Below are 21,886 nucleotides of genomic sequence, written 5' to 3'. Positions count from 1 at the left end.
ATATGTGAACAGACTCCATTTAAAAGCATTGTGTGTGAGATGATAGAAATATATGCCTGTGCTGGATCATGCTGACATACCAGTTATTATTTGATGCATTGCATGCTCACATAGGGACAGACACACATGTGTAAAGTAGACCCTAGGAGCATGTATTTGCTGCAAGACTTTTATCTCCGCGTCTGGTCTGTCTGTATGTCCACCTTCTTTTCCTGAGCTGCACAAGCAGGAAGAGCATCACTAGAAAGCTAAACTGGAAGGGAACGTAATCATCTACAATGGCAGAAAGTCTGAACTTTGATTTGTGGGGAAAGGCATGCAATGGTCCACCATAATTCTGTTTCGAACAAAAGCATTGAGAACAAAAGTCTCTTGGGGCAGATCCTCTCTCTGTGCCACTCAGAGAGAACCAGCATTGGAAGGACTAATCAGCCAGGGTGCATCCTGCACCTCACTGCTGAGAAGCTTTAAATGTTCCTGTTGAGCCCTGAGCAATTCCACTGGGAAAGCAAGTGTCAAATTTCAGCACAGACACAATATTCCGCCAAGAGCAAATCAGCCAGGCCTAAGAAAGCAGCTAAAGAGACGTGAATGGTGGGAGGAAGATAACAGGGGCATCAAGAGGACAGAAACATTGTATGTGGGGAAATTGCTGTGAATGCAAAGCGACAGGAGGCCAGAGGGAGAGTGAAAAAATAGAGTCAGTAGGCAGAGAAGGAATTTCGTGCAAGGTTGGAGGGAAGGATGGAGGGAGAGCGTTCCAGAGCACCCCTTGGCCGACAATACCCAAGAGAAAGGCCTCTGGTTTCTTGGGGAAAGTATATTTAAATACCTTTTTAAGTTCATTATAGATCATTTCCCAGAATGCCTTAATCTTCGGGCAGGTCCACCAAAGATGAAAAAATGTACCTTCAGTTTCTTTACATTTCCAACATTTGTTGTCAGGCACATGGTAAATCTTTGCAAGCTTGACTGGGGTTATGTACCACCTATATATCATTTTCATAATGTTTTCTCTTAAGGCATTACATGCCGTAAATTTTATCCCGGTGGTCCACAACTTTTCCCAATCAGCAAACAAGATATTATGACCAATGTCCTGAGCCCATTTAATCATGACCGATTTAACCGTTTCATCTTGTGTATTCCATTTCAGCAGCAAATTGTACATTTTGGACAAATTCTTAGTACTGGGTTCTAACAGTTCTGTCTCCAATTTTGATTTTTCCACCTGGAAGCCAATTTTACTGTCCAGTTTAAACGCTTCATTTATTTGATGGTAGTGGAACCAGTCTCTCACCTTCCCTTTTAATTTCTCAAAACTCTGCAATCTCAATTTGTCCCCTTCCTTTTCCAAAATTTCCCAGTATCTTGGCCACTTGGACTCCATATTTAACTTTTTAACTGCCTTAGCTTCCATTGGCGACAGCCACCTTGGAGTTTTATTTTCCAGCAAGTCTTTATATCTGTCCCAGACATTTAGTAGTGCTTTTCTGACAATATGATTTTTAAAACTTTTATGTGCTTTAACCTTGTCATACCACAAATATGCATGCCACCCAAAAATGTTATTAAAACCTTCCAAATCCAAAATGTCTGTGTTTTCAAGAAGTAGCCATTCTTTCAGCCAGCAGAAAGCTGCCGCTTCATAGTAAAGTTTAAAGTCTGGCAGGGCAAACCCCCCTCTTTCCTTTGAATCCGTTAGTATCTTAAATTTAATTCTGGGCTTTTTGCCCTGCCAGACAAATTTAGATATGTCTTTTTGCCACCTCTTGAAACAATCCATTTTATCAATTATTTGCAATGCTTGGAACAAAAACAACATTCTTGGCAATACATTCATCTTTATAGCTGCAATACGGCCTAACAAGGAAAGCTTTAAGTTGGACCAAATCTCCAAATCTTTTTTCACTTCTGGCAGTGTACCTCTGCATACCAGCTGCTAGGGCTAGACAACCAACAGGAATAAGTGGTTATCTTCCAGGTGCGCCAGCTTCCGCCCAGCATTGGGGGCGGGGCAGCATGTGCGTGTGATGTCACATCCATGGTGCGTGTGATGTCACATGGTGGGAGGAGACCCAATGGGGCCCAGCACACCCTCCAAAAGACATGGCAGGGCCTACTCCCAGCCATAGGAGGGCCCAACTGAGCCCGTCACAGCCGCAGGAGGGCTTTTCTTACCCTGACTCCCCCAGCATTCAGTTTAATTGGATTTTCCCAGGTACCAGTATAATGAGAAAAGGAGGCAAGCTTCTCTCCACTTTCTCTAGAGCATGCATAACTTTATGCACCTTTCTTATGCCCTCTTCCCCGCCCCCTTTGCACACTTTTCCTCTGAGCTAAAAGGCTCTAGACATATGATCCATGCTGCAAGATTAACATCAGCGCTGGGAGCCAGGTGGGTGGATTCTGGGCGTCTGGCAGAAAGGAACCTTTCCAAAGATGTCTCTCCCCAGTCCTTATCTCTCTCTGTCAATCACTGCCCAGTTCCTGGCTCTCACTGTCCTCACATTATTAGTGGGGGCGGCGTGGGTCTCCCTTTATTGCCCACATTGTAAGTGGATGTATTAGGGGCCTGGTGCTCACTATCTGCAATCTTCAATATCCTTCTGCCGAGGCAGATAGCGCAGCAGCCAGCGCTGCCTCTGCCCAGCCCATAATATCTTGCTAGCAGGGGCAGATGGGAACAGAAGATTCCAGCCTTGTGCAAATGAACACACAGAGCAAGGCTTCTTCCGCAGCTTATTTTTCCATTTGGCATCTGGCCTTCTTCACCACGGCAAGTGGCCCTCAGAAGGCTGCCTCAAAGGAAGTGTGGCCCCAGGGCTGGAAAAGGGTTCTTCAGCTCTGCCATAACGTGTTTCCAATTCCTTGCTAGTGTCTCTTGCTCTAGGTAGGAGCTGCCACCTGCATCCTTGCCTCTCCTGTTGTTGTTGTTGTCGTCAATTTCTATACCACTTCATATTTTAAAGGAAAAAATCTCAAAGTGGTTTGCAACACATTAACACATCACATAAAGCAACCCAGAATCAAACATTGCTGAAGAAAGTCAACTATAAAGTATAAATTCAAAGCAACAGAATTAACAGGAAACTAAAATGTTACCTTACAGATTGGAAAAAAAACCATATTACTAATGGAAGTCAAATATAAAATGCACAGTTAAAACAGCATACTTGCCAAGAGGATACTAAAGCTTGTCATTCAGCCATATCCTCATGGAGCCGAGGCAGCAACAAGAGACTGGCTTGAAATGCAGCATAGGAAGCCTCACGGGACATGTGTGGGTGCCGCAATGGACCCCACAATGCAGCTGAATGCAGGTTCACTCAGAAGTAAGTCCCAGTGATGTCAAAGGGACTTAACTCCCTACTGAGCGTACTCAGAAATCAGCCTGCAAAAATAATGGCAAAATCATTGTTTTTAAAGGTACACTTTGCACTTTGCATGGTGTAAACCCAAACTGTGTCAAACGCCTGTGTACCTGTCTCTGACTTCTTGTGGGTGTCTCCCATGCAGTACGGCTTGAAGAAGAAGGAGGAGAAAGAGGCGGAGGAGAAGGCAGCGCTGGAGCAGCCGTGCGAGGGGAGCCTGACGCGCCCCAAGAAAGCCATCCCAGCAGGCTGCGGGGATGACGAAGACGAGGACGAGGAGAGCATCCTCGACACGGTGCTCAAGTACCTGCCGGGCCCACTGCAGGACATGTTCAAGAAGTAGCCCTGCCCCACCAGCCCCCTGCCCTGCGCTGCCCACCGTCCCTGGCACTGCCAATTCAGAGCTTGGGTTGAGGCAGGGCAGTCCCAGTGGGGCGGGGGGGATTTTCATTTATTTATTTTTTTACTTCATTTGATTCCTTTTTTTCTTTCGTTCCAAGGGAAGACCCCACACGTGTCCTTGTGCCACGGGGCCCCTGCCAAGCCACCGCACTGCCCCGCCCCACCCCTTTCCCCCCAGGAAGAAGCACACCAGGCACAGGGCATGCTCCCCCCCCTCACTGCACCTCTTGCTACCCATCAGACCAAAAACCACTCTCACCTGCTCTGCTCCCTGGAGCTGCAGGCTGGGCCACTGCCGGGAGCCTGCCTCCCCCTTTCCAATCCCTGCCCCCTGCCCCGTGGCAGAGCTGGAGTTCTGTTGTGCCAAAGTGCCAGCTGGCTACATGGGGAAACGACCCCGTCTCCCCCACCCCACACACAAAAAAAAACTGGGCACAGGGTGAGGAACTTGGACCAAATTCACTGATGCAACCTCATGGGGGCCCTGGGGAAGGGGCTTGGGCTCTGCCCTCCCCCCATGCACATTCCTAACCCCCCCCATGTTGACTGCCAGGGAGGGACTGGGTGCCCATTTCCCTTCACACCTTGGGGCAAAGCCAGCCCCTGCACATTCCATCTCTTGACTAAGAGAGCAACCAAGAGGAGCACCCCCTGCCCTCATCCTCGCACCCAAGGGCTGCTGGGTTGTTTCTCACATGCTTGGGGGAAAGGAGGAGCTTGTTTCTGGAAGGAATCGAACTCGCACCCCCAAACACTAATGCGGAGAGACTTACCTGCACCAAGAATTACGTGTGTGGGAGGCAGGGGAGAAAGCTGTCCCTGCTAAGACTTCCATTTCAAGCACGCACATTCAGACACACCTTCCACAGCCCCACTACAGCTGGCCAAGGGTTCAAGGGCCAAGGTTAAGCATCAGCTCTTCCTTGCAGGATGACCTTTGGTCTTGGGTTCCAAGACCTGTTGGCTCCTCATGGGTGTGGCGGACAAGAGGTTGGGAGGTGGCACTGTCACCCTTGCTGTCTCGCCCATCTTTTTCTGATCCAGTTCATCCTTTGTCATTTGAGCTGCAGGGGGTGAACTGGGGCAGCTACAGGCTGCAGAGTATGAGGACCAGGGCCATCCTCTTTCTGTCATTTTGCTCTCCAAAGTGGAGGGTTTAGACTGAGTCTTGATTTGGGGAGCAGGGGACTGAAGTGGATCAAGGGCGCTTACAGGCAGGGGCTTATTGTTGTGAATGGGTCGTTTAGATGTTGTAAACGGGTCAGTGGCAAGAGGTTTACCAGGGTTTTCCCCAGAAAGGGTAAATCTGGGATAAATAAAGGGGAGGGAACACAGACAGGCATTTGCCTACGTGAGGAGCACCCATTCCATAATAAACACCCACTTCGGAGCACCCAAACTCAAAGAAAGGGGAATAGGACCCAGCAGCACATGGAGGATGGAATAAGAGCTCCTTTTTCCAGCCTGGGAATAGCCAGCTGCATTTGTGTTGCTGGAGAACCTGAGGGTCATCATCGTCACCTTCTTTGAAGGAGGCTGATGCAGGGACCCTGGGATAGAACTGCCAGCGTGTGTGGCTCACCCCTGGCTGGAAGATCAGTCTCTTGGGATGAGGAGCCTCAATTCATCTCTTAGGCTAGGATTGGGAGCCCATTGCTGTGGCTATCTTGGTCCCCCAGGATCCTGCTACAGGCCCCTGCAGATGCAAAAATGGTGCGCAGAGCAGCACAGACACAAATCTTGCCTGCACTACTCTTGCTTCCATGACCTAAACATCTCTTTCCTTCTCATGCTGCCCCAGTTTTCTCCTTAACTGAGAAATGCCAAGGACCACCACCCCCACCCCCATATACACACTGATTTCTGGGCGGGGGTCGAGGTACTGTATGGTGTGGGAGAATCTTCTGCTCTCCCACCTCTGCAGCCCCATCCTGCCCATGGGTGTGGCGATCTCCAGGTCCCCCAACCCGCAAAAGAAAAACACCCAATGACTCCCCTTTGCTGTGCTATTGTTGCATTCACTCCCTGCCTGCTAACCCCATCCTTTCTCCAGAGCCACAAGATTAAGCAAAAAGCAGTGACTAGGAGACAAGGAAGGGCGGTTTGGGAGTCGGAGGAGACGTCGCCCTGCTGTTGGTTGGCACCCTGCCAAACGCCACCAGACCTTGGCCACTGCTGAAAAGAAAGGCAAGGGCCCAGCCTTCCTTGGGGAAGGCCTGTGGTTCTCATTCTTCTGTATATTTGTTTGGGAAGGAAGGTCCCAATTGTTCCCCCACCCCAAGATTCCCCGGTGCCCCTGGGGGGCTTTTGCTTTTTGGTTGGGGTTGAGTTTGAATCTGAAAGAAATCTCCCTCCATTGAGTGTGAGTGTCCTTCCTTCCTTCCTTCCTTCCTTCCTTCCTTCCTTCCTTCCTTCCTTCCTTCCTTCCTTCTAATAGTTAAAGCCATATCAGTTAGACTGCAATACTATCAACACTAAAAACTCTGCGGGCCGCGCTCTCTCATCTTGTACAAAGGAGCGTCCCTGGGGGGGGGACCTCCCCCCCCTTGCCCGCTTGTCTGTGTCTCCGGCCACCCACCATGTGGCCCATGCGTGTCTTTTTTGCATTGGTGTCTCTGTAACAGGGTAATTCACCCCAACGCCTGCCATCTGTCTTATTGTCTCTGCTAGTCACTCACGAGATGGTCACTGTACGGCTCCATGGAGCTCAGGACTTGGGGTGGGGGGCAGAGCAGCTTCGGGCAGGGCGGAGTAGAGAGGGTCAGGGTGGGGGTGGCAAAGGGGAAGCAGCCCATTCAGCACCTTATTTGCTCACAAGCCGTTTTTGCCATGGCCAACCATTGTGTGTGCAATCACCTCCTACCAGACACAGAGCATGACTGTGGCGTGCAGGGACTGGCCAGCGGAAATTCAGGATGCTCCCTGCTGGCTGCTGGCAGGTGAGCTCTGTGGCGAGGTGGCACTGCTTTGTCCTGGGCTCTCACACGTCCGCTGGCTGCTGCTGGACCCTGCTGGCTGAATGCTGAAAACTGCAATAAGTCCACTTTTCACATGGGGCAAAGGGCTGATGCTGAAGCCAGCTTCCTGCCTTTGGGGTGGTGTTGCTGATGCTCTCGGTTTACTTTGTTTTTTTAATGCTACAGCCACATGTTGGTGGCCCAATCCCACACAGTGGGCTTTGACAGCCCCCTGGGTCCCACTGACCACGAGGCTACTGCTGGCCTCTGTGGACCTATTCTGGGCAAGACCTAAAGGTAAAAGAGTCAAGGGGTATCAGAGAGACCTGGGATGGCAGCACCCACAGCAACAGAGAAGGATTAAACCTGGCTTCACCGTGTGGGAATCTCAGTGCTGCCATGATGGGACTCTTCTCCAGTTACCTTTGCAATGCGGGAACACCAGCTATTTCCTGCTCCACCAAAGGAACATCAGAAACCACAGGAGACATGCTCATGCTTCAGCTCCTTCCCAAACACCCCACAACAAGCAGAGGCAACACTGGTTGGGAGAGGAGCCATTGTATGGGCTTTTCCTATATCATGACCTTGGGCTTCTGATGTTGTCTTTGCAGCACTGGAAGGCACTGCACTGCAGCAGTTCCCAGGCCACCACCAAGGTAGCCTGGAGGAAACCCCTTGCCTAGTGCTTCGTCATTACCACTTTTAGTAAATTGAGAAGAAGCTGCTTCTAATCTAATGGTGTATGTACACTTCCGTGTGTATATGCACATAAGGGGGGAGGGGGATAAAAGTTGTAGCATATACACCAGTAGGTTTAAGCCAGCCTCCCTCCACCATCCCATGTATAAGGCAAATAAATCTGGCCACTTCCGAGATCCCTTAACTCCCTTTTTCTCCTACATGTTTTAAGGCTCAGAATCACACATATGAGTGTCTGTTTACATTAGTGCATGCCTGACTCTGTGTGTGTGTGTGTGTGTGTGTGTGAGAGAGAGAGAGAGAGAGAGAGAGAGAGAGAGAGAGATAGAGAGATGGATGGTTGGAAGGAATGCTCACTATTCATTTATGATGTGGTGCATATCTCTGTGAGCGCATGGATGCATGAGAATGTGAGCAAAGCCAGTGGTGTACATGTGAATGTGCCAGTACTTGTCGCGAGGGCGGATGTGTGTGCGTTGGCACAAACCCAGGGGGCGTGCTGGAGTCTCCAGTGTGTCAGTGTCAACATGTTCCAAGTGTGCAACCCATTTGTTTACAGATTGCTTCCAGAGCAGGATATCCCTCAGGGGCTCAGCATGGGCACAGAAGAACTGATCCCAGTCCCTCCGGGACCAAGTCAAGAGCATTGCCGGAGGGGCCCTGCATCCTCCCCACCCTGCCGTGCATGCATTCCCCTTTGTCTGCTTGCCTGTCACTGCTCTGTATTGGGAGGCGGCAGGCAGCCCTACTGCCTTGTGCACTAACCTGCCGGAATGTGTAAACCATCCTGTCTTGCTTGTGCCATCTCTGCTTTCTAGGGTCATTGTGTCTACCTGGCTAGTCCTCGTCCCATCTGCACCTGGGAAGGACATAGAACACAGCGATGGGGTTAAGTGTGCTGAAGGGGTTCCCCAATGGAAAGATATGGGGCAAGCCAAGCACCCTGTGGGCCCTTCAGGTTAAAGCTGCTGGGGGACGTCCGTCTCCCGCAGAGAGATGAACACCTTAGGCTACGGAGTGCACCGCTTCTGAGCCATTGCCCTTGCACCCTGGCAGCCTTTCCATTTAACCTGGAGGAGCAAGCGAGGAGCTGGTGACACCCCTTTCCCTGCCTGGGTGGGGTGGAGGATGCAGGTAGAAGGGGACAGCAAAGAGTCAAAGAGGCTCCATCCAGCCACCCTATGGTGACCATCCTGCTCTTACTAGTCTTTGAAGAAATAATAAAATAAAGAAATTTGTACATTGCCCTGTGTCAAGCGTCTCTCTGGCTGCACGTTTGGGAAGGAAGGATCACAGCAGTAGCGGCAGTTATAGAGAAGAGAATTGAGGTTGACACAGGAGCAACACTTCGTGGAAGAGTTGTGGGACTACCTCTGGTGCTCAGATTGCAAGGCAGACCCTGGAGACCCTTTTGCAACAGCTCCCTTCCCTACAGCTTTTAGACAGCTAAAGTGGGAGCGTGTTTTCTCTAAAACTGGGAGGGGGGTCTGGGGAATTGGATTGGATCCCTCCCTCCCCATTCCCCCATTAATTCAAGTGTTGCCCCTCTTTGCAGAGAGACTAGCTACAGAAAAGGAGAAAGAATTTTGATAGGATGAAACACTTTTGCTGTAGGCCCGGGCTAGAGAGCCAGTTCCCCCCCCACACACACACACACATGTGATGTTGCTAGACTACAAATCCCATCATTCTTAACCTTTGGGCATGCTGGTTGAGGGTTGTGGAACTGGAGACTCCCACAATGTCTGGAGAGCTGCAGGTTAGCCACCTCTGCTGGGGGCCCAAATAAGGGTCCCTGCAGAAAAATAATTCATAGGCAGGGTTCACAAGGACCTGCCTTCCCCCTGCACACACCTCCAGAACAGTGCAAAGTGGGAGATGAGAGGGGCTGGTTCTTTCTGGCGAGCAAAAATGCTTGCTCTGACAGAATGCTCTCCCAGGTTTTGGGAAAGTGTACTTAACATGCTTCCTCCCACTCCAGCCTCTGCTCATTCATTAGGACAGAGATAACCCACTTCTGGAGTGGTAAGGAACCTGTTTGACCTAAAACTGTTCAAGAGATGGTTAATTAAAAGTGTTGATACTTCTTTCCTTACATTAATCTCATTGCTAAAGAACTACTGCATACTCTCTTAAATCTCTCCTTCAGGCCCCAAGGAGAAATGGAGGCAGGGGGAGAGTTTTAGTCATTGCTGGTGCCAGCTTCCTTCAACAAATGTGACAATGATTCACAGCCTCCCTCTCTTGTTCTCTTCCCCTAGGAAGGGGCAGAGCTAGAGTGAATAATCTCACAGGACCACCAGGTGCTAGCTAGCTAGCCCAACATTATTGCTGTTCATTGGTTGCACGTCAGGTGGGAGTAGCAGCCATGCTCTTATTTTAAATACTATGACCTGCCCCCAGCAGTTGGATCAGAATGACAATGCACTCTCTGTACTAGTAAGGAAAGAGTTTTTAGAGCCAGCATTACTGGCAACTGCAGGATATTTGTGCCAGACAGAGAGAGCTAGGAACAAGCTGCTCTCCTTCTTTGGGCCAGATCCCTGCTGGGCACTACAGTGCTTGCCATATGGTAATGACTGGCAGTAAGTGCAACCCTTCTTCAGGAAGGAGCCAACACCCGGGGAGCTCAGGAGCTGCCTGGCTTGGATACAGGCTTGCTGTTTGCTGCCGGGTGACCTTGGGCAAGTTGCTGCCTCCCTGCAAACTTCACTTCTCCGTCTGAAAAGCAAGGTAAAAGTTATCACAGCCACCAGCGAGTACACACAGTAAGGCTAGGATGACTTGGGGTCTTGTGAGGTCGGTTTACAGTTGATCATTTGGTGCATGCAGTAACATAAAGCAAGCTCAGAAGATGAAGGCCTACCAAATGTAAGTGCTGCTGCAAGCCTTCATGGTTGTGTTCACTCTTATCAGGACATGGTCCCAGACATATGTATCTATCAGGCTCTGCCACAACAACCTGAGGTCACTGACTAATTCATCCAGCATGTGGATGACAGTTCCAGGACCATGCACAGGCCTTGTCATAACATCTCACAGGCCGCTTTGGAGGCTGTTCCTTTCCCTTTTTAACATTTAAACAGGCTCTGCCCTTGCAGTTTACAAGCCCTGTGAGTTCTAGCTGGATTTTTGTGAGCAAGCTACCATTCTTCTATATACCAAGGCACTTTCCACACCACCCCCTGGAAATTAATATGAGTCCACCTTCTTTCCCTGTTAAAAAATCTGTTATAGAATATTGATTCTTAACCATTTATAAGTATGTTCCCATGTGAATTACAGGGGATTCTCCAAATCCCTGTCAACATGCAGAACAATATGTTGTGGCAATGTGGTCTATGTTCATATCAACAATTGCTTAAGTTCAGTAAAAACTCAACATGCTGGAACTCCTACATCAATTGAAAGATTTAAAAGGGTATAAGGCTCCTGTCTGGAGAGGACAAAATATGCTTACTCTGGCCTAAACCATTTATTTCCATTAACACCACCAAACAGCACACTCCTTGCATGCAGAAGATTTCAGGTTCCAGGTAAAGCATCTTTGCCAGTTAAAGGGCTGGCAAAGACCTCTGTGTGAAATGTTGGACAGCTGCTGCCAGTCAGAGAAAAGAATACTGGCCTAGATGGACCTGTGGTCTCACTCATCATAAGGTGTGCTTCCTATGTTCGTAAGTCAAGTGGGGAGCCTGTGGCCCTCCAGATATTGATTCCAACTCCAATCAACCCCAACTGGCCTGACCAATATGGTCAGTTGTAGTCTAATTCCTCCCCAGATGCTGCTGAACTCCCAGCTCCCATCAACCCAAGCTAGCAAAGCCAATGGACAAGGATGATGGGAGCTGTAGTCCAGCAACATCTGTGGGTGGCACAGGTTCATTAAAGGGGCCTCCATGCAGAAAGTGCTGCTGTTGGTGAGCACAAAGCAAATAAGGGAATGCAGAATCTCTTCCCTGAGTGATCTCCTTTGAGAAGAATGGTGCTCTTGTGCATTAAGAAGGCTGTGACTAATGCAGAGGTTTGCCCTCATGAATAATGCCTGCAAGAGAACCTAGGAGTCCCATCTGTCTTGACCCACCTGAACGCAGCAGAAGAAAAGCAGCGCAGAAGGAGGGGGAGGCAGAAACACTGGGTGCCTAAGCCTGGCAGGAAGCTCCCTTAGCATTGTGTTTACTTGCAAGTTCCCCAGGGGCAGCACTATGGGCTGGGGGGAGACAATGGGAGCTGATTGCTGCAAGGACTAAGGCAGCAGAACCAGAGAGGATAATAGCAGCTCTTTGGTCTGGAGGGCTCAGCCCTGCTTGGAATAGAATTAAGTAATCGCTATGATTAGTGCCATGGAGAGGAATGGAAGACTGGTCGCCTGCTGAGAATCCCAGCAGGCTTCTGGACAGACCTGGAACTGTAGCAGCCCAGGGCATCTCTCTCTACATCGCCACCCGGTCTGTCTCCAGTTTGCCATCTCCCTGCTGCCTTTCCTGTGCCATAACAATGTCATTGGTATAGATCAGGGTTTTTTTTAAGACTAGAGGAATTCATGGAGGGGAAGTTTATCAATAACAATTAGCTACAGTAATAAAATTGAACCTCCAGAGTCAGGGGCAGTGTACCTCTCAGTTTGTAAACTTCCCAAAGCATCTGGCTAACCACTGTTGGGGACAGAATGTACTGGACTAGATTTAGCCTTTTGCAGGTGGCGCTGTGAGTTAAACCACAGAGCCCAGGAGTTGCCGATCAGAGGGTCGGCAGTTCGAATCCCCACAACGGGGTGAGCTCCCGTTGCTCGGTCCCTGCTCCTGCCAACCTAGCAGTTCGAAAGCATGTCAAAGTGCAAGTAGATAAATAGGTACCACTCCGGCGGGAAGGTAAACAGCGTTTCCGTGTGCTGCTCTGGTTCATCAGAAGCAGCTTAGTCATGCAGGCCACACGACCCGGAAGCTGTACGCCGGCTCCCTCGGCCAATAAAGCGAGATGAGCGCCGCAACCCCAGTCGGTCACAACTGGACCGAATGGTCAGGAGTCCCTTTACCTTTACCATAGTAGGGCTCTTCTCATATTATTGTTGCTACATCCCCACTGATTGCAGCAATCCTTGAGAAACCAGCTAATTGAGGAAGTTCATCCATTAGCCATTACCAGCAGCCCTGCTCACCCTCAATTCTCCTTTTCCCCTGGGCTCATTCTAAGAACTGACAGTCAATAGCCAAGAGCCTTGTCTGATCAAATATGTCTGCAGTAATTGACTGCAAAGTGCGTCCCATGTAAGCTTATCATTATTCATAATTTTTATGTATGATACTAGATGCCTAGCATCTACACAACCAGCCACTCCTGGAATTTAGCCTCCAAATTTTTCAATTTGCTTTGCCTAAAATGTGCCAGTCTCATAGGTATCATCAGTGCGATTCTAGTCCACTGTTAAAATTTGAGGTCCTTCAAATATTGCTGAACTACAAGTCCCATCATTTCCAATCACTTGACACGCTGGCTATGAATAATGGGAGGTGGAGTCTAATGACATCAGGAGGACAACAGGTTCCCCAACACAGCTCTGAATCTCTCTGAATTGTCCAATCTGCGCCTACCAACCTGGTTTGTCAAGACTAATATTGATCCATGGCAGTTTTAGAGTCACTAGTAGAGCTTAACTTGTGTAAAACTCTACACTCCATGCAAATCAACTAATTAAGTATTTTAGTGCCCCCATGAACAGGGTGTCTGGTGGATTCCCCCATTCCCTGCAGAGATCTGTCTTCCTTTCAGAAAAATGGCTGGGTACCAGACTGTGCCAGTGGAGCTTCCTGCAGGCTACAGCATTAGCATCTACATAATTCATGGACTGCAGCCGTTTGATCTCAGTTTTGAAGAGGCTCCAAACAAATCTTACTAATGTAGCAGCTGACCTGCCAGGGAACAATTGGTGCAAAATGGAGAATGGGCTTTAATTGGCTGAGCGATGGGATTGCCAGAATCACTACTTCTACTACTAAAGGGTCAAACTGCCCTCCAGTGGAAATAATATGCCAACACAGGCATCATGAAGCTTGGCTCCAGAAAGGACTGCAAATTTGCTGATTAAAAAATGTACAGGAGTGACCCAAAAACATCACTAAGCACGTCCTTAAAGGGGCGGAAGAAAGCCTTAACCGGGAAGAATGGTGTTGAAGCACCAGCAGCTAGGGTGACTGTGGCAGGAAACCTGAAGGATTAGACCAAATGCTTCCAGGAAGCCCCATGCAAAACAAAAACACCCCTAAGTTTGCCTTTCTTTGCGCCTTCCAGTTTCATTATGCTGTTCTTCAGAGAAAACAGTGGCACAGAGGGGTATTCTTGGAATTGCATTATTTATACATCCTGGTAGTTCAATATATTGGCTTTTTAAAAACTACAACACAGACAGGTTTTATGTTTTTATTTACTGAAACAAATTATCCAAAATACAAGAACAGGTTAAAACAAAAAATTACCCTATTCCCGATCCCTTCTCCTTTCATTACCCAAATGCAAAAGGAATGAAAGACACACACACAACCTCCAAAGGAGGCAAGACGCACACTCCTCCAAAGGAAAAGGAGGATTCGAAATGTGACAACAGAAAACCTGCATACAGTATTCCCCAGTCTTTCCATTTTTAAGGGAGACACAAGTCATGACAATGGCACAGTCACATGGATTTAGAGGGACTGCCTGCTACATCCTGAGAAACTAGAGGGCAGGGATTGTTTTCCTAACTGAACGCACAGCACACAAGACACTCAAATCCACTGGCAGCTGTAGCTTCCTCTTTGCAATAAAAAACAATTAATGGCCTAGAAATTGGAGAATTTAGTCAGCCAGTCAGCCTCTGTGCCTTTTAGAATGGTTGGGCATTTTACAAAAACTTCAAAAAGCAAGCTTTCTAGGCATGGGAATGTCAAACCATGGTGCTGCTCCTGCTCAAAAATTGGAAACAGAGAAGCAATGCATATGTGGGCTTGACTAGGAATACCAGGTTACAAATACAGTCCCCAGGAGGCTTCTCTTATGAGTCATTGGGAAGACCAAAGAGCTTCACGGTTCCAGCTTCTCTGCTGCTATCATATTTGCCATCTTTGTCATCGCAGGCGAAGGCCAACAGGGGCCGCTTTGGATGCCAAGCCACAGTGAACGTTGAAGACTCGCACTGCACTTCCCACAGCTTCTCTCCTGAAGTATAAAGACAGAATTAACCCAGGAACCAAAACAAATGCAGCTGGGACACCCTGTTCTTGGCTCGCCTCTGTACAAGAATGCAGTTTAATGAGTTCCATTGAAGAAGAATTTCACACTGCAATCTTTTTACGTAAAATTAGAAGTGCAATTCAAAGCCAAAAGCTCTCAAACAGCAAGAACAGAGGAGGGGTTTGTAAAATACTGGTGGTCCATAAAATTACAGGGACTATTGCTTTGAGAACAAGAGGAGCTTAGGCTAAGGATGGGGCACTTTCTTCATAGACACATGACATCATGGGCACTCTTCCAAGGAACGTATGCTAGCAGTGGCCACGATGAAAAACAAAAATGTGCATGGTTAAGTGTTAGCAAAAATGAAGCACTCGTGTTTCCACACTCACTCTTCTCCCAGCACCCTAGCAATTCTTTTTTCCAGCCTAAGTGATTACGACTCATAAGGTCGGCTTCTTTCGAGCCAAATTGCAGAGCAAGGTTAATTTTGGGTGGGAGTGGGCATTACAGCATATGGGAAGGAAAGGCTTATCCCTTCAACCCTCTCCCCACAAATGCCCCTGTGCAGCAAGTAAACTTGAAAGAAGATTTTTGGAGCCTATAAGAGACTATTTTCAATCCTAATTGCTGCAGGGACTGGATGTCGGGAGGCGAGAACAAATAGGAAGGCCCCGTGGGCTGTCAAGTTCCCCACCTCTGGCTGAGACAATATCCTCCCACTTCTGCATGTTCTGCCTGAATTCCCCCACACCAGATATGCATATCTTTGCCAAGTTTTAGGTCTAGGAATGGACCAAAAGAAATTTAGGGAACCTCCAGTAGACGACAGGAAAAGTGTAACACACATTGATAGTGAATGCTTATTCAAAACCAACATGATCTTCATCCGAGCTCATTCCCTAGTACGTGTTTTTAGAATTGCTTTGCCTTTCTTGGCAGACGGTGAGAAGAAGAGCACTGACCTGTTTCTACCTCAGCAATGTCAATGAAGTGATCTTCAGAGGCTGAAGCCAGCATCTTCCCATCATGGCTGAAACTCAGTGTCCTCACAGGCCAGTCAAGCCTGAAATATAGGAGCAAATGGAATAAGGGCCGTGGGCGAGAAGACAGGTACCAGTCAGATGCCTCTTGGAAGCATGAAAATAGCACCCAAAGCTAAGAACTCTCCCTCTTTATTTCTTCCTAGCAACAGGGAGAAAAATACTGCCATTGGGTATCGCAGTTCTATTTAATCACCATCATGCTGTTGATAAAGCAATCCTCCATTAATTTCTCTAATCCCCTTTTAATGCTAAGCCAGAGGCCACAATATCTTGCGATAACAAATGTTGTACATTAATTACTACACTAACACACATACATATATACATATACATAGCTACACATTGTATTTTCTCTGACTTTTCTGCCAACAGATTGTGTTAGCCAGAGTTAAAGTATTAGGAAAGGCATAACATTTTCTCCTCTTTTCTCAGGCCACACCACTTATAACAACAGATAAAAAGACTGAGTTAAAGGCTCCTTTACTATGTAAAAAAAAAAAAGAGCCATGGCAAAATTCTGACTTTTAAAGTTAAGCATTAGAAATCACACGCTGACAATGCTATCCATGTACTCACCCAACTACTAGAACTTTGCAGTAAGTTCAGTACTCAAATTATTAGATTATTTATTAAATTATCATTACTAAACACAGAGAAAGACAGTATCTTTACAAGTCATTGCTTATATAAATTTCAGTAGACTGCATTCATGTGGCTTCCTTAGTATCCTTGCCCTAGAAAAAGATTTGAACAAAAATCTGTCTCTTATATCCACAAAGACGTTATGAACTGCAGAAGCAAAGTTTTTTGATTATGCTCATAGGTTGTATAAAAGCTCAGCTTAGTTTGAGCAGTGTGTTTTACAATAACTGGATAGCATATCTGCTTGATCAGGAAAAATGTGAATTTTAAAATAAAAACAACTTATTTAAATTCAACAGTTTATAAACTTGTCTTTTTTTCTTAGTGATTTAAATTAAAAGGTAAAGGTAAAGATACCCCTGCCCGTACGGGCCAGTCGTGTCCGACTCTGGGGTTGCGCACCCATCTCGCTTAAGAGGCCGGGGGCCAGTGCTGTCCGAAGACACTTCCGGGTCACGTGGCCAGCGTGACAAGCTGCATCTGGCGAGCCAGTGCAGCACACGGAAACGCCGTTTACCTTCCCGCTAGTAAGCGGTCCCTATTTATCTACTTGCACCCAGGGGTGCTTTCGAACTGCTAGGTTGGCAGGCGCTGGGACCGAGCAACGGGAGCGCACCCCGCCGCGGGGATTCGAACCGCCGACCTGATGATCGGCAAGTCCTAGGCGCTGAGGTTTTACCCACAGCGCCACCCGCGTCCCATAGTGATTTAAATTACCTTGATATAAATCAGTCTACACTGCCAAGGCAGCAATCTGAATTGACATTTTTATAGATCAATCATGACCTCCTCCCGCTCAATTTCTAACAAGAGCAACAGCCCATTCAGAGCACTTCAGTGTACAAGTGGTTAAGAATTATTTATCCAATCTACATACCTAGCTGCAGGAGTGCAAAATAAGGTATGGTAACATTTTTATAACATTTTGACAACCCCTAAGGTCAAAAAAGGTCATTAAGTTCACAGATCAAGATAACTCACCTAGAAAAGCATCGCACGCATACAAGCTCATCCACATCCCAGAGGCTAACCAATGCATCAGCACTTCCTGTAGCAAAATACTTGCCTGTTGGGTCAAATTTGATACAGATGCAGTTTGAAGGATGGGCATTAATTGACTGGATGAGCTTCAGCTCTGGATAGCTGTAGAAAGTTAAAGAAATGAAGTTGGAGTGAGGTTGGGGAGAAAACAGCCCTTTTACTAGCTATGTAACATCTAGAAATGTCTTCTTACTGGTCACAAAATGGAAGCTAAAACCTGCTTGTATAGTAGAGGCAACAAAGGTTGCCCAGTCTAGGGAGGCTTTGTGGCAGCTGTAAGTCACTGAATAATAACGACAGGAATAACACAATTTTTTTGTATTCCACTTACAGAGTTCCCTGCAGGAATATGAGGTCGTTTAAGACGTAACCAAAAGACAGATTTAGATGTCCAATTTAGAGGGAATGACAGATATAGAGGGAAGGCACAAAACAACTTCTGTTACATTGACTGGAATGTGGGGATAAAGCCGTAGGTCTGTACCAACCAAACAAAGGTATGAGCTGGGACACAGGGTGGCATCAGGGAAGAGTTCATATTTATTGTGCCTCTGTGATGGAAAACCTCTGGTCCTTAAGCCTAAGTAGGTCCACGAGGCACTTTTCCCTTGTACACCCACCTGGGTGTACACCCCACAAGTATTTTTCCCCACCCACCACCTATACAAAAGTCAAGACAGCCAACTCACTTGCTGCCCTTCCCAGTAAAGGCCATGGTGAGGGTACCTGAGGATGTTGATGCAACCGTTGCCATTGGTGAGGAAAAACATGTTGTTGTCATTGTTCCAAGAGATCTCATTCACCTCAAACTTGAACTGTTCCTCAGCTTTGGACCGATATGTTTTAGCATCAATGAAGGTGACCACATCATCCTTGTTCCCTACTGCAATAGTCTGTCCGTCGGGGCTCCAACAAATGTTAATATTCTCCCCTGTAAAAGTGAGGAAGGGGAAATTAAACCTACTGAATTCCTTTCTGGGGCAGGAGTTCAGTCAACACACAAAGTCCTGCATTTTTAAGCCAAGAACTTCTAAACACAATCACGTATACCCAGCCCTATAAAATGCAGCTTATCTACCTATACTCTCTTCACCAGAGATATGGTGCCTGTGGCCCTCCAATTACTGTTGGTCTCCAACTGCCAGTCCCACACAGCTCAAGATAGTTGCATTATAAACGCCATTAAGAATCTCACCCCCGCTCAACCCTCTAAATGGTTTCTACTGGTACTGATAAAATGGTATTTATAAGTTATACCTTCAATCAATGCTTTTGAAATACAGTCATAATACAAGTTAATTTCGATCTCAGCCCCTTCTTGAGCAACAAAGATAGAAAAAGAAGAATGGTTCATGTAGGCTAGGTTGCCAGTGGAGATTGACTGCCTCTCAGGACCATCTTGCTCAGGTTCTTGTACTTGCCCCCCATTAAACGCAGTAAACCCTTGCAAAATACAAAACAAAAGCACATAGGACAGCTTTGTTTTCAGTGAATATTAGTGATACCTACCCTTGGTATTCACGGAGGCAATACATTTAGTAGTGCGGACATCCCATATACGGATGGTTTTGTCTCCAGACGCAGTGACAAATAAGTCTGGGTTACTGGGGTGCCAGCACAACTGATCCACACTGTCTCCATGGCCACGGTAATTATTCTCCTTCACCTACGGAAGACAGTAAAGTTCTAAACTAGTAATCAACACACATACATCCCTCAAAAGGGAAATGTTATGACGACTCTTTGAATTACCATGCATCTCACAAGCAGCCTAACTAGACTTAATAATCATTCTAAGCACACTATCATCCAAGCCTAAGTGCTCAGTTTTCGGCTCAAACCTCTTTTAGGAATAAGAACTCCATAAAGACCTGCAGGATCAGACCAATGGCCCATCTAGTTCAGCATCCTGCTTTCAAAGTGGCCAACCATATTAGAAGCCCAAATGTAGGACCTTGTGGTTTACAGCAACTAGTATTCAGAAACATACTGTCTCCAAACATGGAAGAAGCATGTTAAGTTATCCAATCCTCTCTTAAAGTCATCCATGTTTGCAGCTACCACGGTTACTGGGGTTTCCATGGTTTAACTATGTGATGTGAAGGAGCCCTTTCTTCTGTCCTAAATCCTCTCCCATTCCGTTTCGGTGGATCCCCACGACTTCCAGTGTTGTTATGAGAGATGGTACCGACTTTCTCCACGCCACGCAGTGTTTTATACACTCCTTTCATTGACACCTCTAAACCGAAAAGCCCTAAATGCGGCGACTTTTCCTCACGGATCCCAGGGATCCATATGCCGGGGAGCGAAGTCACCACTGCTAGGCGCCCAAGTGAGCGGGATTCACGCCAGCCCCCGGCTGCGGCAACTGGTCTCTCTGCTCCTCCTATTTCCCCGCCTGGCGCACCCAGCACTGACCAGCCGGTCCTTGTCGAGCACGAAGACACTGGCGGTCTTGTCGAAGGAGCCGGAAGCGAGGCGTCGGCCGCAGCAGCTCCAGGCCACCGAGTGGACCTTGGCCACGTGCGCGGGGAACTCGCGGATGCGCGTGTTGGCCCGGAACAGCTCCTGCATGGACTGCACGTACGGGGAGAGCGCCATGGCAACCGGGCCCAACCGAAGCGGGCGGAGCGTTCGGCGGCGACGGAGTGCCCTTCCGGGTAACAAAGGTAGAGCTTCCGCTGCGTTATGAGCCCTGTTCTGCAAGAGATGCGCACGGAGGAAACTCCGCCCGCGGGGCCGCGCGTGTATTCAGTACGCAGGCGCGGCGGGGCTGAAATTTAAATAAATGAAACGGACATGAATGGAAGGAAATCCCTTTCGCTTTGACGGAAATATTTTCGGGGCAAGAATCGAGCCTCGCTGACTGCTGGGACAGGATGGTGAAGATAGTTAAGATTAGATAGAGTGCTTTTTTTCTTCAAAAAATGTTTAGCGGTACTCTCATTTTCCTACTCATTGAAATACTGCCCCTCAATGAGGCCAAACTTAGAGTCACAAAATGTTTAGGGGTACGCGTATCCCTACGCCCCCCCCCCAGAAAAAAAGCACTGGATAGATAGGAAGAAAGAAAATAGTTGCTGGGTGTGCAAAGGGAAGAGCCGAGAAATTAACTGGCAAGTCTGATTTTTAAATTTTCTAAATAAATGTTTTGTAGGAGAAGCATCTTATGTGCGCCTCTTCTTCATCCAAGCGATGCTGCCCCACTGGTAGAATAGGAGACATTGCTTCTCCCCCAAGATGGTATGATTTGCGGTGAGAGTGAGACCGTAATTGGGTTAGTTGTTGGAAGGATTTGCTTGCTGAGCTTATCAACCACTATATACAGCTGTGAGTGTTTACTGGGGAAATATAGTACAGTTCTTTTGGACTTGGCTTTCAAGCACAGATCCATAAGTTTGCAATCTAGGGCATATGTCTGATAGCTGCATTCTGTCAGAAAGTAAATTTGAATTGAATTTTAGAAATAAGGCTTCATCGGTTGTATCTGTTTCAGAATATGAAAACAAACTTGGAAAATACTCTGTTGCTGCATAGGTCTTTTGTTTCTGTTTTCTTTGATGTTTCCTTTGTTTCTGTACTTGTAATTTAAAAAGTCAGAAATAATAAAACGGGGAGATTTCCCATTTCCTTTGACCTTGCAGAGAAATATTTGAGGTCATTTTGGGAGAGAGAAAATGGTTTCAGGACTTTTCTGTGGGTTTCAGACATATGGTTTACATATTTGTATGTGTTTGCTTGGTACATTTATCAACATCTATTTTATATATATAAGACCTTATTCTTATAACACAGCATTCACCCTTAGATCTCGGGGCAGATTACAACATAAAAGCACATTGTTAAACAATGTTTGAAACAACTCGCAATCACAGAAATAAGTTGGGTCCTAAAAGCATACATAACAAGTTGTCAAAACTGTTGACAACTTTAGCCAAGGACCACCCAACGCTGTCATATGTCACATATGTCCCTGTTTAGGGAAATTGTTTGATGTTTGATGTTTTATTGTGTTTTTAATATTCTGTTGGGAGCCGTCCGGAGTGCCTGGGGAAACCAGTGGGTGGGTATAAATAAATGATGATGATGACAGAAAGAGGCGGTCTCCAACAGAGTATGTGGCTTGTATCCTGTTTGCAAAGATATATGTTAATGTAAGGCTGATTGCCTTATTTTGGTGAGTCTGGACATGTTCTATACCTTGGTTCCTCAAACCGCTATTTACAAATTTGCACCTGTTGTTACTCAGGAGATGCTCCATTGACAGTATGCTCAGTTTAACAGATACTTGACAGACTGGTATTGCAGGGAGGGGTAAGCCCCTACATTCTAAGCAGCTTATAGCAATTTAATTGCAGGATTTGCAAGTGTAAAATAACTACTCCCTCCCCTACTTACTCCTAATAAGAGAAATATTTGAGGTCACTTGGGAGAGTCAAAATGGCTTCAGGATTGCTCACCTAAACCATTTCATAGTGTGGTTTATGTGCCTATGTATGTACACCCACTCTGTATTCTG

The 21,886-nt window shown here is 47.1% G+C and overlaps 2 protein-coding genes across 5 annotated transcripts in view; one reads left to right on the top strand and one right to left on the bottom strand.

Annotated features, from left to right (window-relative positions):
* Positions 1-8,680, top strand: part of CPLX2 (complexin 2) — a 119,851-nt gene extending 111,171 nt beyond the window's left edge. For all 4 annotated transcript variants that reach the window (XM_083603962.1, XM_083603963.1, XM_083603964.1 and 1 more), the window contains one exon: positions 3,520-8,680. In XM_083603962.1, coding sequence (XP_083460088.1) covers positions 3,520-3,717 — 198 coding nt within the window. In that variant the 3' untranslated portion in view covers positions 3,718-8,680. The remainder of the gene's footprint in view (positions 1-3,519) is intronic.
* Positions 8,681-13,835: 5,155 nt separating this feature from the next.
* THOC3 (THO complex subunit 3) lies at positions 13,836-20,065 on the bottom strand. Its single transcript, XM_083603915.1, has 6 exons — positions 19,786-20,065; positions 18,877-19,033; positions 18,094-18,298; positions 17,308-17,469; positions 15,604-15,704; positions 13,836-14,623 (listed from the first exon to the last, which is right to left on the bottom strand). The coding sequence occupies exons 1-6, from the start codon at positions 19,966-19,968 to the stop codon at positions 14,460-14,462; spliced, it is 972 nt and encodes a 323-aa protein (XP_083460041.1). The 5' UTR covers positions 19,969-20,065; the 3' UTR covers positions 13,836-14,459.
* Between the last annotated feature and the right edge of the window lie 1,821 nt (positions 20,066-21,886).

Source organism: Podarcis filfolensis (assembly GCF_964270895.1).
Source record: "Podarcis filfolensis genome assembly, chromosome: 2".
Lineage (NCBI taxonomy): Eukaryota > Metazoa > Chordata > Lepidosauria > Squamata > Lacertidae > Podarcis > Podarcis filfolensis.
This window is presented reverse-complemented; position numbering and strand designations above follow the sequence as displayed.

Bases quoted from the DNA above. Each gene is read 5' to 3' on its own strand.
- THOC3 (XM_083603915.1), bottom strand. From the start codon at position 19,968: ATGGCGCTCTCCCCGTACGTGCAGTCCATGCAGGAGCTGTTCCGGGCC. The intron at 15,705-17,307 runs GTGAGTTATCTT...CCTATATTTCAG, and splicing joins TGCGTGCGATGCTTTTCTAG to GCTTGACTGGCCTGTGAGGA. The intron at 14,624-15,603 runs GTCAGTGCTCTT...TTTATACTTCAG, and splicing joins CATTGCTGAGGTAGAAACAG to GAGAGAAGCTGTGGGAAGTG.